The sequence below is a fragment of the Primulina eburnea genome, unplaced genomic scaffold (genome assembly GCF_022965805.1).
Source record: "Primulina eburnea isolate SZY01 unplaced genomic scaffold, ASM2296580v1 ctg1224_ERROPOS3294427, whole genome shotgun sequence".
Taxonomy (NCBI): domain Eukaryota; kingdom Viridiplantae; phylum Streptophyta; class Magnoliopsida; order Lamiales; family Gesneriaceae; genus Primulina; species Primulina eburnea.
In genome coordinates, this window is record NW_027330756.1 from 1 (window position 1) to 17,395 (window position 17,395).

A 17,395-nucleotide genomic window follows, 5' to 3' on the forward strand; every position below is an offset into this window, starting at 1 on the left:
TGAATACAACATGGTTCCAACTCCATTTCAGGCCTCGTTTTCGCCTTCTTCTTGGTACGAATTCAACGAGCCTAAGGTTAGTGAATATAATTATGTCATCATTCCATCTGTATCTAATTACATGGTCTACACCGAGCCCAAACTGATGCAGTACTCGCCTGTTGAAAATCATTCTTCTGATAATGAAAATTATAGCGGGTATGTGAATCAATCAGGAATAAATTACTCTGTTTACCACTGCACTGAGCTTAAACTGCTCCAGTATGATCCATCACTTTCTTCAGAGAAAAAATCCAGGATCTCTTATTCTATCTCTACAGAAGAACTCAATGAAACCGAATACAAAGAATACTCACCGGAACCATACAGAGGCGGGTATGATCCCATTACAACCTACGGCCGCCCTCTGCCTCCTTCTGATGAAATCTGTTATCCACGGTCTACCCCTCGTCCCAGCGTTGTTTCGTTTGATGATTTTGATTATGGGTCCATACCTTCACCTTATAGAAAAAATGATCTAGATAACCTCTCAACAAAGCTTCCAATTATAATCGAAGAAGCTGATCAAGAAACAGATGATTTTGGAAATGGAGATGAGGTTACAGGTACTGGTGAACATGGTGAAATCGGCGAGCCAGTACAGTCTACCCCGAGTGACAACTCTCATAAAAAACATGATGATGAGAGATTTGAGAATGGAAGAACTGGAGATTATGATGATAAAATTGGATGGCAAACTTCATATGGTTCTGGCCTGGAATCTATGGATCTGTGTGAAAGTATATTTGGTTATTGGCCTTGTTTAGACAAGATCGAACGGCAGGAAAGGGATAATTTTCGAGAAATTCGTGATCAAGAAAGCAGAAGGGATCCATGGCAACTTGCTGCAGATTATCTTTTTGGAAGTCCATTGATTTATGAAAATGAAAACTATCTTCATCTTCAGCATCATCATCAAGAAAATCAGTATGAGAGTTAAATGCGTAAGTAATTCGTGCCTCTCTGACGTTTGATTAATAAATTGACGCAACGCCTTTTACTTTAATTAATTGTATTTTACTTCAGGAATGCACTAAAATTGTATTACCTTTGCAATTGTTCGAGAATATTATTGCATTTCTGTAATTCCATTGATAATCTTGTTACTTTATATAATACTAGCGAACAAGACTAAACGTAGCATGCCTGTAAAATAAATAATAAAATTTAATTTATATTTTTTATTAAATAATTATTTAGTAACTTATTATAAAAACAACTGTTGTGTGCATAAAAAATTATATTTTTAAACAATATATTACAAGATTGTTTAGTAAATAATTATTAAATCAATTTAAACAACCGCGCAAATTAATTCGTTAAGACTTTTTAATATTAATTCGTATATAATAGTGAATTTGGAGAGGAAAAATAAATTAGGAATACAGTATGTGACAATATTTATTAGATAAATGAACAAATGCAAATAATTTATCATTATTGATTTTTGTTGTATAATTTTTAAATTAAAAATGTTAAAAATATTTCTGTCTATAGACTTAAAAATACCATCGAATATAATTTTTTAATAATTATATTTGACAGTTACAACGGGGATACTTCAATATGAGAAATTGAGCAGGAAAAGAATAAGCAGAAAATTATTATGTGATGATGATGTCATATTTGTGATGAAATTATAAATATTTAAATTTATCTTATTATAATTCAAATCCATTTCTAAAATTAATTATAGTTGCGTGTGGGGAAAATCATGATGATCTATTATTTGTGATGAAATAAGTATTTACACATTTTACGGTGATTTTCTACATGTTTGCTTTTTCAGATTGCAAACCTCAACAATGATGTAACATTCTTGGACTTCGATATTTATAATGTTTGTAAAACGTGAAACACATTTTTTCTACAATACACCTAAATTATTATGTTGAAACACAAATTTGACATTATTAATATTGAATATTTAATATTCACAACATTGTCGCGAGATCCTTTCTAAAGTCAATTTTATAAAACGGATATTCGATCATACCCAAATTAAAATATATATAATTATTTATATCAAAGATGTTATTTTCTTGAAAAATATAGATCACATCGACTCGTTTCATAAATACAGACTTGTGAGATCATATCATAATACATTTACTATTGGCAAAAACTTGTGTGAGACGGTCTCACGAGTCATATTTGTGAGACGGATCTCTTATTTGGGTCATCCATGAAATTATATTATTTTTTATGCTAAAAGTATTACTTTTTATTGTGAATATCAGTAAGGTTGATCCGTCTCACATATTAGGATCCGTGAGACAGTCTCACATGAGTCCCACTCCTTACTCTTTGACATTTCATAGATTAGCTTGTCTCAAGAATATTCTCTCATCAAACATTTATCTGTAACATAAAAAAAAAAAAAAAAACAAAACAAGAAGAGCAAGTTATAACTTGCAAGTAAAGATGTTGATTATATATGTTACACAATGCCATTTAAAAGAAAATCCAAGAAGAGAACGGAGGAGTTCAGGGAATACACATCTATCTTGTATACAATACGAAACAACATCCGAATCCTGAGCGAATCAAAAAATCTTTTCCTCGTAGATTATGTATGACTGAGTACTGCTCAGGACTCATACGTATCTTTTCTAATTCTCGTCACCCGAATGTAGCAGACAACAGCAACAACCAAAGCTGTAGCAAATCCCACAAGAATTACTTCTCCACCAGCTTCAGACCTGTAAACTGAATGATGCACCAACTTATGAGTGATCTCCGGAGCTCCTCCTGTATTCGTCCCACCATTCGTTGGATCCAGGCCTGGATTTGGACCCAATAATGCATCTGCATTAAGAATAGCAGGCGCCATAGCCTGGAACAATAAGGGCTCTGTTAAGATCCTGGATTCACTGCTTCTTCCAAGAAAAGTGAAAATCTCGGCAAGAATTAATAGGCAATAAAGAAAGAATCCCGCCATTAAGTTATACACCCGACCCTGAAAATAAATGTGGATGCATGTATCTGTGGAAATATATGAATTCTAATCTACAATTTTTCACGTACAAATGGTAAATGGTGGTGGTTTACATTAAGTGAAGGAGGAAGAGTCTTTAGTGGAAAATGAGGCCATTTTTATTACTCCAATATTTTAAGAGACAAATCGGCAATTTTTAAAAACAAAAAAGTTGGTAATTTGCGAGGTTTCCCAGTGGAACACATTCGGGGAGAAGTGAATAAATTAAGAATATTGGCCGAATGGGATATACTAATGCAAGTGAAGTAGTTTACGTAAATGGTTTTTTAAAAAAAAGAATGACATATCATATATTAAAAATTTAAATTTCCCAGCATTAAAAATTCATTAACTCGTCTAACTTAAAACCAAATTATTGGATACTGTCATACTGACCGTTGAATAAAATTCTTGGTGAAATGTGTCAGAATTTTGCATTTGCTGTTATATAGGTGAGGTTTTGCTTGGGGGAGCCTTGTTTGGGGTAGTCAGATTTGAGAATATAGAGTGCCTTTATATATCAATACTTACATAGCTACGTACATATATACACACACATACCGACCCCAGCAGTGAATGCAGTCATTGCTTTTTATATGGTTAATTAATTATTTTTAAAGTTTTTTAATTATCGATCATGATCAAAAGTTTGAGAATGTGGGGGATGTTAAGGGCGGCGGTGAATTTAATAGAACGAGTTTTTGTTATAATTTTAGGGAAAATTGTGCTTCGATTTGGTATGTTAATGTATTTACGATGATTTTAGTCATTTTTTAATTTGACGTTAATTACATCAACATTCTCAATGAAAAATTACTAAATTGTAAAAAATCAGAAGATGCAAGATTTAAAACTGAAATTTGATAATAAAAATTACCGAAATCACAAACAAACAAGATCAAAAATACAATTTTTTATGATTTTATTGGTTATCGTCATATAAATAATAAAGTAGAAATAATTGAGAATTCGTCGGTGAATGAGATATGAAGCCATATAGCATACGTTAACATATGATTTTGTATTTTTATAAAATTATATATATTATTTCAGTATTACATAGGGAATTCTTATTGACATTCTAAAAATTTATTTTCGCACTTCATCTTTGTCATATTTGTGTAGTATTTAATTAAATCATAAAAATGGAGGGTAAGATGTGGGTAGCTGCGTTTCATGAACGTATCTCGGGTTATCATTCTTCAACTAACCCAGAAGCTTTGGGAATAAGAGAAGCGCTTGCTTGGATCAAAGACTAACAATTCTAGAAATGTGATTGTGGAATTTGACGCCAAAATAGCTGTCCGTGTTCTTAATAATCTCAGTTGGAATTCTTCTGTGTTTGTTTTATTTTTGATAAAAACTTGTGTGAGACGGTCTCACGATCGAATTTTGTTATACGGACAGCAAAACAACGTAATCACGTACCTCTAGTTTAACGAACTCCGAGTTCATCAGGATCTATCAGTAATGCTCTAAATGCCCGATGTCTTCGAATCTCTGCTGCCGCCTCCGCCAGATTTTTCAGCGGAGACCCACTGGCACCAACTCACCGACTCTCTCTGGCAACGATCATCTCGAATACCTCGTTGACCGATTCCAGAAAAAGTCGAATTCCACCAACTTTCGCCGTAATCGCTTAGCATACAAGATTACTGTCAACCGCCTCGCCAAAGTACAACGGTTCTCTTCCATTCATGACATACTCAATCATCAGAAACAGTATCCTGACATCACTGACGAACACTTCGCTGCTCGTCTCATATCTCTTTATGGTGAATCCAGAATGTTCGATCACGCCCTTCAGTTGTTTGATGAAATGCCGGACCTAAATTGTCCGAGAAGCGTTCTGTCCTTTAATGCCCTTTTGGCAGCCTGCATTGCTTCAAAGGAGTTTGACAAATTCAGCGAGCTTTTCCGAGAAATTCCTAGAAAATTATCGATAGAGCCTGATATAATATCTTACAACACCATGATCAAAGCTTTTTGCGAAGTGGGATCTATGGATGCGGCTGTTTCATTGTTGGACGAGATGGAGAAAAATGGTATTAAGCCAAATTTGATTACTTTCCACATTCTCTTCGGCTCATTCTATAAGGGTGATGTTGACAATTTTTCCAAAGCTGAAACTTTTTGGAGTTTGATGCAAGAGAAGGAAGTCGTTCTTGATGTAAGGAGCTATAACTCACGATTACATGGAATGATGAGGCAGAAGCGGGTGTCAGAAGCCTTAAATGTGCTCAAAGAGATGGAGGAAAGGGGGCTGCAGCCGAACCATTACTCGTACAATGTCATGATCAAAGGGTTTGTGGATGAAGGGAATTTGAAGGAAGCAAAGAAGTGGTACGCTTCCATGATAGGCAATGGTTTCATGCCAGATTTTTTCACACATGCGACGCTTATTCCATTTGCTTGTTCCAAGAATGATGTTGATTTTGCACACGAGTTGTGCATAAAATCTGTTGACATGTAAAAGCCCGTTTCGAATGGGTTGATGCAGAAAGTAGCTGATGCTTTGTTTGAGCAATCAGAAGCTGAAAAAGGCAAAGGAAATCTTGAAGTTGAAGGACTCGAAGGGTAGATTACCCAATGGGAACTCATTGCCTGCAGGTGATTAGTAGTTTCATTTGCATCTTTTGTTTAGCTAGAAAAAATCATGTGAGTTGCACACGGATGCCCCTTTGAAACGAGGCCAATCTTTCTACAATTAAGCCGTCATTCATCTGGTAGAAGTTAGTTTTTGGTTTTACCCTTGATGTTGCCATCGTTTGAATGTTGTATATTCTTCAACGTACTAAACTCAACAAGTACTTCGAATCCGGCAAGTTGAAATTGCGAAATGCATATTGCACGTAAATGCTCTTATCAGGGACACGAATGGATATGAGGGACACATACGCAAATGCAAAAGTTGCTAAACATTTAATCCCAATAATAATTTTTCACAAAAGAAAGACATTTGGGTCATGCCCTCAATATTTGAATAGAATCATTAATTAGTCAGAACTGTGCTCGACTGCATAAGAGCTGAAAGGTAATCCCAAAGTCGAGCTGGACATCATGATTTTTGGTTAAATGGGCAACCGTGACGGTACAATTGCCACCAATATATTCAGTTCATTAGAATCGAGCCTATAATTATGATATCATCTTACAATCATTTTCAAACTAAAAATGATTATTTTTACATCCAATTCTTTTCGTAAGGGCTTGTCCTTGGCTGAATTAATAATTGAATACCGTGAACGATCGAGAAGAATACCCGTAAAATGATTAACACATCTTATAATCATGTGTTAGAAAAATGGTCGACCCAGGGATCAAAGGGTCGACCCAAAGATCAACAAGGTCGGCCCAGAAGCAACATGGTTGACCCAGAAATCACTAGGGTCGACCCAAAAACTGACTGACAACAAAATTCCATCTTAAATACTTAAATCGAAATTTAAAAAATCAATACAATGTTCAATAATTAAAAGATCAATACAATGTCAAATGATTATCAAACATATTACAAGTTAAAAAGTATCTGAACTCAAATTCAAAAACAAACAATGAGTCGACCCAAACTTGGTCGATGTTGGGTTTACCCAACATTTTGCTTGGGTCGATCAACCCAACATGCTTGGTCATGGTGAGTCATGCTTGGTCGACCAAGCTATTTTGGGTAGCCCAAAATAGAACCAAAATATGCGTAGGTCGACTCATGGGTAGACCAAAATTTGGTAACATGTTATTTTGGTCGACCCAAGCAAAATGTTGGATAGACCAAAACTGAATAAGTTAAATTTCTTGTCATAAATGTGTAAGTTAACCATTTTTTAAACTTAGGGATAAAATAGTTAAAATTTGGTCTCAAACTCGATGTCTCGTCTCAAATTTGAGACATTAATATATTAAGAGTTACAAGTGATCGACACAAGTTAACCTAACCTCTCTTGTGCATACGTACACTTAACACTTGGAGTATGCATACTTTAATTTTGGATATTTTCAAACATGTTTAATTGACGTGATTATAAATGAGCTAATTAATCTAAATCCATTGTTTTTTTATTTGAAATTAATCCACCTACATCAAATCTTTAGGCCCGTTAATATGAACTGTCTGTAATAGGGATAATTATGTTAAAGAAACGCACCCAAAAAGATCTTGTATGTTCAGGAATCATGTAACTCCACAAGTTTTAAAAAAAATTGTTGAGGGATTAATATTTTATGGTATTGGGATTTCTGAAACACTTCTGAGTTGCTCGAGACTTGAATTTTACATTGTGCTTTCCTTCTGTTGAATTAGAATGAAATAAACAAGAAGAAAGTTGGGGAAATAGTTTAGATTTTCGTATGCATAACTGGTTCGAATTCTTAAGCTTTCTGATGGAACTTTGAGTGCTTATGCTATTCTTGGAGATGAATATCCATCGAAAGAAGTTCGAAAATGAATGAGCTCGAAGCACACTAGCTTTGTCAAGAGTACCCACAGTTACTTGAAGCAAAAACATTGATTGAAAATGCACAAACCGCGAACAGGACTCGGAACTTTTCTGCTTCCGTAAAGTGTGTAAACTGCAAGAAAAACAAGCATTTTATTTGCAGGATAAATTCTCTCTTCCTTTGATATGATGATACCTCACTACTTCAAAGAAATTAGATACCCATTTGCTTTAAGTTTTACCTCATACTTCAGACAGACAGATACAAAGGGAACCGACACTGCTTGCAAGGAACCAGGTTACCACAAATTTGACCAATATTGTCAACATAATGAAATAAAACACATGATATAATAACTGCTCGTGATTCTAAACTTGTCACAACCTTCGCATCTTTTTTTAGGGGGGAAAAAGAAGAGATTTACACTGTCTATCACATATAAACCCCAAGGTTTAAACTGTGGAAAAAATGTACTGTAACAAAGTTCAAGGAATCTACACGTAATCCAGGAGAAGGTAAACAGAATCTGCATTACGAAACTATTAGGATAGTATGATGTAATAATGCAGCGACAGAATCGTTCATCTGTGGAGTGAGTGCCCCTGTTCATTCCTTATATCGCCTCTAATGCTTGTAAATCACCACAAAGCAAGGAAGCAGAGCTTTGGGGCTGAGCAAATAAAGTTCTTCGATATTCGAGTGAAGCCCTACTTTTCCAGCCAACGAATCAAAACCCGATTGGCCTGCAATCTCTTCTACATTTTCAAGAGGCCTGTGCACTCTTCCTGCTATGACTCTGCACACAACAAGAGCTTTCTTCATGGATGGGACTCTTTCTTCGTTGATCTGGATTGATTGGAATGCTCGGCTGCTGGTAGAAGCCGTGAATACACCAATGCTGTTACTACTTGATTCTTTCTTGGTCGAAAACCCCTGTCTCAAAATCCGGCATACAATGCATGTGTCTGATGTGCAGAGGGCGGGGGTGTTTTTCATGCCTAATGAGCATTCGAGGGTGGAGCCATGGAATCGTAGAAGCTCGTTCCCATCAGCCATGCAGCGTGGATGCTTCTTGGGCAGTTTGTTGGCTTTGATTTTCACCAGCTCACGGTATTCCTCAAACTGTGCTATTGTTTTCTGCATGTTGTGGACTTTCAAGATTCTTTCGATGCCTCTGGAGGAGTTGTCCGGCTTGTTGCAGCTGCCTCGGCAGATTATTTCCACGATTTTTCTCGAGGAGTCTCCTTCAACTAGTTCAGTAACTAAAACATAAATGTGCAAAGAAATTAAGTTGTCTGGTGGGAGGCTGGAATTGAGCTGATGTATTTTGAGACGGTGCTTACATAATCCAGTGGAGACAAACACCAGGAACTGAAAAGCCACCATCACTAGAGGTGACGGTTCCATCATTGACCAAACCAAAAAATAACCGAATCCATTCATGAAAAAGTTCATGTTCAAATTTGAAAAAAAAAAAAAAAAAAAAACTGAAATAGAATCAGACTGACTGATATTATGATAATTCTAGCTGATTTACCGAAATAAAGAAACCAAATTACCAAACTAATCCGGTCTAGCCAGTTAGTTTCATTGTGTCGAACTTTTGCGTGCCGGTGCTATCATGATGAAATGTGAAATTCAAAAAGAAAGTCCCTCAAAACCAAAATTTCTTAGCTGACATCTGCCGTTGATGACGAAACATGCGAAAAGTGCATTAAAATAAAAGCACTGCATATGCAAGGCCAAGCGTAAAAGGATGAACCTTTGTATCAAAATCTAAATGAGATTACGCGGAAGAAATTTGAAATTGATGAAAAATAACGGCTTAAAATCAAAACTTCACATCTTACCGGCATGTTTGGAGAGGTGATGTTCCTCCACAGCTTCCCACTTGACAAATTTCTCACCGCATTTATGACAAAACAATTGAAAATCTCCCCCCAAAGAACACCTTGGCCTTGTGACAATTGCACCGAATCCAGAAGCCCGCCTGGAAAGGCTACTAGACGTCCTCCGAACTGGGCTTCCAAAGCCACCTGGCTTCTGTCCGGTGCCGAGGTGCAGTCGCCCAGGGCCAGGAGTTCCAGGCTTCAAGATTCCCACAAAATCCGAAACATCCTCATCTCCACCTCCACCACTCCGTCCTCCTTGAAAATCGTAACTTGTACTACTAATCTTGAGTTCACAAGTTGAATTATTCAGCATAACTTCATGAGTTATCGGATTCAGGAGTTCACTGCTGCCGATGGATCTCGGGCTGCACACTGGTGGCTTTTCTGTATGCCTCTTGCTTCCATGAATCACCACATCCTTTAGATTTGCAATAGACCTGGAACAGCCCGAACGGTTCCCGCTATTTTTCTTGGTCACAATCTTGCGTAGATTTTGGCTTCCATTACCATTTGGATCATGTACGTTTTTGGGCTCTGATTTGCAGTGCAGAGACCTCTTTACAGCAAACCAAACAGCAGGCATCCTCACTTTGTTCTCTGTCAAAAATACAAACTTTCGAGAATCACTATTTTTGGTTTCTTTGGTGCATTATTACGATATGAAGAATACATTACTGATAACTGATATCTAAACGGAAAAGGACTAACCAAACCAAACACGGCCCCCTTTGCATCAAATCTTAAATTGAAGAATAGACACTGTCTTTTTTAAGTAGACGTCCTAGTTAACAGAGAGAGACCACTCGAGAGAAGGGCCAAAGCCAACACTATCAAAGCAGCCAATTAGTTTCTGATACTTTGCATTTGAAATTTTGTTTCTTTCTAATTATTCTGTATTTTATTAAGAGTTTTGAAACCCTGGCGTTAATGTAGGTGTTATCAATACAAGGCATGAATGTTAGATACATTCATTAATGTGACATTCAACCGCTTCTTGCCTTTATCTGCCACTGTTCATGCAAAGCATTAATTAGCCACATGCCCCAGTTCAGATTCCTGCCCATTTAATACTGCTAAACAAAATCAAAAGGTTTGCTATTATGTATCTACTGACACTATAGTTCGTTTTTTTCCGATGTTGGGATTTGTGATGTCAAGATTTTAGACTTGTTCGAGGAAGGATTGGATCTAAGAAATTGTGAGTGGAAGCGAGATAGAACGAAGGGGGATAACAATATATATGTTTGAAGAAAATTTTAAATTTGTTTTCTTTAAAGTAAACATGAATTTGAAAGTTTTTTCCTTTGCGGGAAACGAGTCGTGTTGCTGAGTCAAAAAACACGCTGCAGGGTCATTTCCAGGATTTTAGTTGAAATGGTATAATGACTCTAATTCAATAATTTTTTCCGGATTTGAGTAGGTAAATCTTTTCAAACTCAGGTCCTCGATGTCGGGTGTTGCATTGGCTAGCAGTATTAAAAACAAAGCCAACAAAACCTGAGTTGTAACTTATATCCTAGCATTGGCCACTGCCCTAGGGGCTTAGTTTGTGCTTGCTGCATAGCTGTAATACAAAATGAAGAAAGAAACCGAGCACAACGGAGATTGGAAATCTTTGACTCACATCAAACAAATTTTGAATATTATTAGTAAAAACATAAAACAATTTTTTCCAGGAATGTAAAAAATTGTATCTCAAGCTAATTTAACCATGTACTAGCAGACACGTTGATACTTGTTATAGAGTCAGGAGAGCTGATACGTGCATGGGTGTGTGTTTGATCTAACCATAAAAAACAACCGATACCCACCTACAATATATATAGCATTATTGACAATAAAGGGTGGACTGAAATTCAAAATGCTAACATGATCGAATCCATCAGCAATCTGTATTTGACCATTTAATCAATTACACACATTTTCATAAGCGTTTCATTATGAAGGGGAATAAATGCTATGATTCTTCATGGAAGGATCTCAATTTTATGCATTGCCACATACAATACAGACAAGATAGCATCCGGCTTCTAGAAAAGATGAAGATGAAGCAGAAACAATCAAGATTGCCTTTACAATAACAAGCATCGAGCAGCAATTTACAAAAGCTAAAAGAATAATAACAATGAAATCATTGAGGAAAAAAAGGTTAAACAGTCAAGTTCATCCACAATTTTTCACAACTATTATCATGAGAAAAAGAAAAAAATGATATTAAGACGCAAATATCACCCTATTTGGAGGAATGTGCCAATTCTGAATTCAGCTAGAACCTGCTGCAGCTCCAGTTTTGACAATTCTTGAAAGGATTAAGCATTCAGTAATTAGCATAGCAAGTATTTCCTCAAACATCATACTATGCAAAATACCCGTACACAAAATAGAGAAACTATTTATGGATCATCATTATAATCACCGTGTAAAAGAAAAGATATCATGTTGATGCATTTTCTTAAAACACGCTATATTAGCCCTCTGCCTAACACAACCAACGTTATTATCAAAAAGGGTAGCTCCATGGTCGATATTTTAGTTGAAATTGCACTGCCCAGATCTCTTTAGAACTGGTAAAGTGTTTTTTTTACAAGTAACTAACTGATAGCGTGACATTACAAGTGAAAACAACAAAAAATGAATAAAGAAAACTTAATTGGTTTTTGCCCTATTTCTCCAGAGGACAGTCAAATATTGGCTCTCAGTTTCACTTGCACAAAATTCCACCAATAATCCCACACCATTCGGTTCGATTCTCTTCTCCGAAATGCTTTCATCAACATTACTTGAATTAAAAGGCCTAGTGGACCAACAGAAAAAAATTGCGGAACTATACAAGCTTTGAATCTGGATGTATCATAAGGAAAGTAAATTGTTTAAGTTAGTTCATTGGGTAAGAAAAGAGTAATTTTGTTGGCTTAGTGTAAGTCAAATGGTGCATGCACCATGAACAAACCGACAACAAAAGCCAAACAACAGAACTATCAGAATGAAACTTACCACAACAGAAGAATAAACTGGAAACCATCAAAAAGAAAAATCAGACAAAATCAAACCAAATAAAAAATAGCATAAACACTTAAAACTTAAACCCATGACTTACGAAGCTTACCACTTAAATAGAATAGTCTGCAGAGTCTCATCACAGTTGACAGGTAATAAAACACTAATGATAGTAAACTAGAAATTTAAACAAGGATTCCACCATTAGCCTGACAATATAACCACTAAGACAACGCAGAGATCAACCAAAAAGTCATTCACAACTTCACTAATAGGTAGACTTCAAAACATCCAACACGAGCTTCGTCTGTGCACGCAACAAGTCCAGCTTCTTCAGATGGAGCTCCACCTCCTCCTGTCTCAGCTTTCTCCACTCTCTCGCACCCTCCAGTTTTTTGTCTCCCTCAAAAAATTCTGCCCCAGCCCTCAAAATCCTCTCCTCTACAGTCTCACTATTGGAAATCAATCTCTTAGATCCCAAACTGGCCAATTCAACATTCTCATTCTCCAAACTCTTCACTTCCTTAGAATGCCCATCTTCAACCACATTAACCTTTCTGCTCGAATTCTTTCTTGCAGCACTCCCGTTAGCCTTTGGACTCCCCACTACTTTTTCGACCCCAGTTTCTTTGCCCTTCTCACTTCCCCACACAATCTTTGACAAATCGTAAGCTTTTTGCTCGTGGGCCTTTGAGAAAGTCTTATCTTTACCCTCTATCTCTTTGCTCTTGTTATTCTCGTACTTCTTTTTCAGCCTCCTGATTTTATCCTGTAACTGAACTCTAGTCACGTCCACATGCAGATTTTTCTTAATGAAATCGTGAAAAGCATTCAAATCAGCAACCGGATCAGACCTCTTCTTCTCCGCATATTCAGCCATACCTTCAAGAATGGCAATCTCATCGTCCTCGCTCCACAACCTCTGAAATAGCAGTTTCTTTGAGTCATCGCCAGCGAAAGCGGATTTCTTAACCGAACTCTCAGGTTGAGGTTCCGGTTTCTTCTTCGACCTCTTGCTCTCCTTCGCCTCCATCTCTTTCCCTTCCGCAGGACGTTTTGCGCCGGTGGATTTAGCAGGAGTGGAGGAACCAGTAACGTTGGTTTTAGATCTCAGCTTTCCGACGGCCGCAGATTTCTCCGGGCTGTCCATGGGTTTGGAGGCGAGGGGTTTGACTTCGCGATTCGGTCCCTCGGAGTCCGATTCGGATCCAGATTCATCATCATCGGAAGAAGATGCAGGCTGCTGGGGAATTGAAGTGGTCAGAGGTGGGGCTTTCTTGGGTGCAGTAGGCGCGGGCAAGGGCTTCTTGAGAAATTGAGACTTTCCCTGTTCGGGTTCAGAGTCGGATTCGGAGGATCCAACTTCTTCAGACGAAGCTTCTTCTCCGGATTCAGTTTCGGACGCGACGGGCTCCCGATTTTTGGCCATTTTTGCGAGAGAGAAAATGGGGCAGGACAGTGATTAGGAACTAGGGTTTATAGTCGGAAAGGAGGAGGACCAATGTACAATTGATAATAGACATGGCGACAGGTCTGACGAAAGGTTAGTTTGAGTACTCAGGTTTCAAGTCATTTGGATTGTTACGATTAGATTTTATTAATTTATTTAAATAGATTTAATTGTTTTTTTTACTTATTTAGTTAAATTTACGTAAATCATATTTAAATTTTATAGTTTAAAATAATATCATATTTTAAAAAATAAGAGACATTGCGTAGCAAGAAAATTTTAACCTGGTTGCAAAATTTTATTCAAAATTAAACATAAAATAAAAAATAGAAATATATAGCATATAATTTTACTTTTTAGGATAAAACTAAAATTATTTAAAATATATAATATAATTATCCTTAAATCGGTACATTTCTCTGAATATTGCTTTTCAAGACACAATCAATAAGTATGTCCACAAAAAATAAAACAATTTAACATATTGAAAAACGACAATCTTACACATCAAGTAAATTTATAGTTGATGACAAAATCCAAAAAACTAGTAAAAAAAGAAATAGTTTTGAGGTCGTACATATAAATAATAATTAAATAAAAGTGATGCTTGGAGTTAAAACTTAAAAGTAAAAACTACAATAATAAAAAAGCGTACATAACACCAAAAAATTAAATATAATTTACTAGGCACAAAAAAAAATTAAGAATTTTTTTTATTCTAATAATAAATGTAAAAGAGACCTATGTTTTATAAATTTTGAAATTGAATTATATATTTAAAAGTCTCAGCCTATTATTTTATGAGTAGGTCTCATGTGAGACCGTCTCACGGATCTCAATCTGTGAGACGGGTCAACCCTACTCATATTTACCATAAAAAGTAGTACTCTTAGCATAAAAAGCAATACTATTTCATGGATTACCCATATAAAGATCCGTCTCACAAAATCTGACCCGTGAGATCGTCTCACATAAGTTTTTGCCTTATTGAGTGGATCTCATATGAGACCGTCTCACGGATCATAATCTGTGAGACGGGTCAACTCTACCCATATTCACAATAAAAAGTAATACTCTTAGCATAAAAAGTGATACTTTTTCATGGATGACCCAAATAAGAGATCCGTCTCACAAATACGACCCGTGAGACCGTCTCACACAAGTTTTTGCCGTCGTGGAATCGGGGTTTGCTTAGTCTCATTCCGCTTCGGAGTTGGTTTCTTAATAAATTTCTTTCATTTTGAAGGACCTATAAATATATTTTTGTTCATCTTTTCAAACATCTTATCGTGGTTTATACATTATTAGACATAGTTGTTTATTCAGTAAAAAAAAAAAACAAGAAAAAAAGATATATATATTTGAAATAACTTAAATAAGTAATGTAGGTTATGTATTTAGGACAAATTAGAATGTATGTAGAAATTAATTATCAAGCAGAGATGTACTGTATAATTGAAGTAAATTGATCGTGAAATCGACTAAAACGAGACAAAAGAAAATGAGAATTGTTTGCACTCCATGTGTTGTTGTACACACACCATTTTATTAATAAATTTTATACATAAAATGGATTGTCTGCAACCGCTATAGTAGTAATAACAATTCTCGATGAAAATTAGTATATAACAACCACTTTAGTAGTATTAATTTTATTTTCACTCGATTTTTACAAATCCAACAATACATGAACAACCCAAAACCTGTTGCGTTTAATTTGAAAATTGGGCACAAAGTTCAAAGCCCAATACCTGATCGCACATCTATACTATTATATTAAGTGTGAGGGTCTTAGAATAACTACTTTTGAGGACACCAAAATACATAATTCTATAATTACCCTTCTTACTCTACTAAAAACCATTTCAAGTCACTCCATATTTTAAATATGAAAAATCAAAACAAAATTTCCCTTTTAAATCGAACGACTTTTCTAAATCGAAAATAATTTCGTATTAATTATTTAATATTATTTAATCAAATTAAAAATAATAATAGCACATGCAAGCCTAAAGCATGTTTCATGTATAAAAGCCCAACGTCATGCCCCATACCATTTATGAACTCCAATGAAATTTGTATGTACAAGGACCATTCAATTCAATACTTCGATGGGATATTTTTTTTCCAAATCCGCTAAATTCTAAATAATTAAAAACACAACTTAAAAAAAAAATACCATTTCAATCTTAAAAAAGTATAATTATTTTATTTTTACAGCCTTATTTAGTTGGACTGAGTTTGTGGGTTTAGAACACAGTTCATACTAGCTCAAGGACACTTTCATCAACATCCGATTTGAACAAGTGCTATTAGACACTTAAATCAGTTAGGAAGTTAGAAGTAGTTAGAATATAGTTGAATAGCTAATTGTATATAAGAAAATCAGATACATTTTACTTAGCACAAGTTGTAATTCATAAGTGTTTTCACGGTTCAATGGAAAAAGGCTTCAGGCCTGAGTTCTCAATCTTCTTCCGCAATATGGTATCAGAGCAAAACATTCATTCCGCAACGACGATCAGAATTCTTTGTACATCGGAGTTCTGAATTGTGAACTCATTCCGGAATCGTGAACATTTCTTTCGCTAATTTTTTTGTTCCTCTCTTTTTCAATTTGGAACAAACCGTCCATGGCTCCAGCAAATCCGCCTGGTTCTTCCTCCAGTGGTCATTCCGCCATTGAAGACCCATTGAGCCCTTACTTTCTGCATCACGCAGACAATCCGGGGCTCATGTTAGTATCTCAAGCACTTACAGGAGATAATTACATCTCTTGGAGTCGATCGATGAAGATAGCACTTTCTGTCAAAAACAAATTGGGTTTCGTTGATGGATCGATCACTAAACCAGCAGCCAATGAGTTGATTCTTCTTAATTACTGGACACGCAACAACAATATTGTTATATCTTGGATCTTGAATTCGGTTTCGAAAGAGATTTCAGCCAGCATTATTTTCGCTGATTCAGCCGCGGCAATATGGCAAGATCTCCAAGAGCGATTTCAACAGAGCAATGGGCCAAGAGTTTTTCAATTGCGACGTGAGCTGGTTAACCTGCGTCAAGAACAAGATCCGGTCAGTGTTTACTTCACCAAGCTTAAAGCTCTATGGGAAGAATTAACAAACTTTCGTCCCATGTGTCATTGCGGCCAATGCAACTGTCAAGGGATAAAGAAAATCGAAGAGTATTTTCAGACGGATTATACAATGGCTTTTCTTATGGGTCTCAATGATTCCTTGGCTCAAATCAGGAGTCAAATATTACTGATAGATCCCCTTCCCCCTATCAATCGGGTTTTCGCTTTGATTGTGCAAGAAGAACGTCAAAGGGCCATTGGTTATCAATCTGTTGGCAATACTTCTGTAGGGAGTATGGCATTTGCAGTCAAAGAGGAACAACAACATAGGCATACTAACAACAGAGGATACACGAATTCACAGCGAGAAAGGCCTTTCTGTACCAAATGTAATTTCCATGGTCATACGATTGATACCTGCTACAAGATCCATGGATATCCTCCGGGATACAAACTCAAAGGGAAGTTTATTAGCAAACCTTCACCTGCAGTTGCTAATCAACTATCTGAAAATCATATGTCATTAA

At 36.1% G+C, this 17,395-nt stretch overlaps 4 protein-coding genes across 4 annotated transcripts; 2 read left to right on the top strand and 2 right to left on the bottom strand.

The window, feature by feature from the left end:
* The first annotated feature begins 6 nt into the window (after nucleotides 1–6).
* LOC140820573 (uncharacterized) lies at nucleotides 7–1,155 on the top strand. The gene has a single exon (XM_073180870.1). It carries the CDS (start codon nucleotides 11–13, stop codon nucleotides 977–979), a length of 969 nt encoding a protein of 322 aa, XP_073036971.1. The 5' UTR covers nucleotides 7–10; the 3' UTR covers nucleotides 980–1,155.
* Nucleotides 1,156–4,191: 3,036 nt separating this feature from the next.
* Nucleotides 4,192–6,243, top strand: LOC140820574 (small ribosomal subunit protein mS78 (rPPR3a)-like). The gene is made up of 2 exons (XM_073180871.1): nucleotides 4,192–5,626; nucleotides 6,224–6,243. The coding sequence occupies exon 1, from the start codon at nucleotides 4,503–4,505 to the stop codon at nucleotides 5,487–5,489; it is 987 nt and encodes a 328-aa protein (XP_073036972.1). The 5' UTR covers nucleotides 4,192–4,502; the 3' UTR covers nucleotides 5,490–5,626; nucleotides 6,224–6,243.
* A 1,083-nt stretch (nucleotides 6,244–7,326) lies between these two features.
* LOC140820557 (uncharacterized) lies at nucleotides 7,327–12,286 on the bottom strand. Its single transcript, XM_073180848.1, has 2 exons — nucleotides 9,301–12,286; nucleotides 7,327–8,712 (listed from the first exon to the last, which is right to left on the bottom strand). Exons 1-2 carry the CDS (start codon nucleotides 9,923–9,925, stop codon nucleotides 8,075–8,077), a joined length of 1,263 nt encoding a protein of 420 aa, XP_073036949.1. The 5' UTR covers nucleotides 9,926–12,286; the 3' UTR covers nucleotides 7,327–8,074.
* A 149-nt stretch (nucleotides 12,287–12,435) lies between these two features.
* On the bottom strand, nucleotides 12,436–13,898 carry LOC140820558 (GLABROUS1 enhancer-binding protein-like). The gene has a single exon (XM_073180849.1). The coding sequence runs from the start codon at nucleotides 13,766–13,768 to the stop codon at nucleotides 12,608–12,610; it is 1,161 nt and encodes a 386-aa protein (XP_073036950.1). The 5' UTR covers nucleotides 13,769–13,898; the 3' UTR covers nucleotides 12,436–12,607.
* Nucleotides 13,899–17,395: the final 3,497 nt, after the last annotated feature.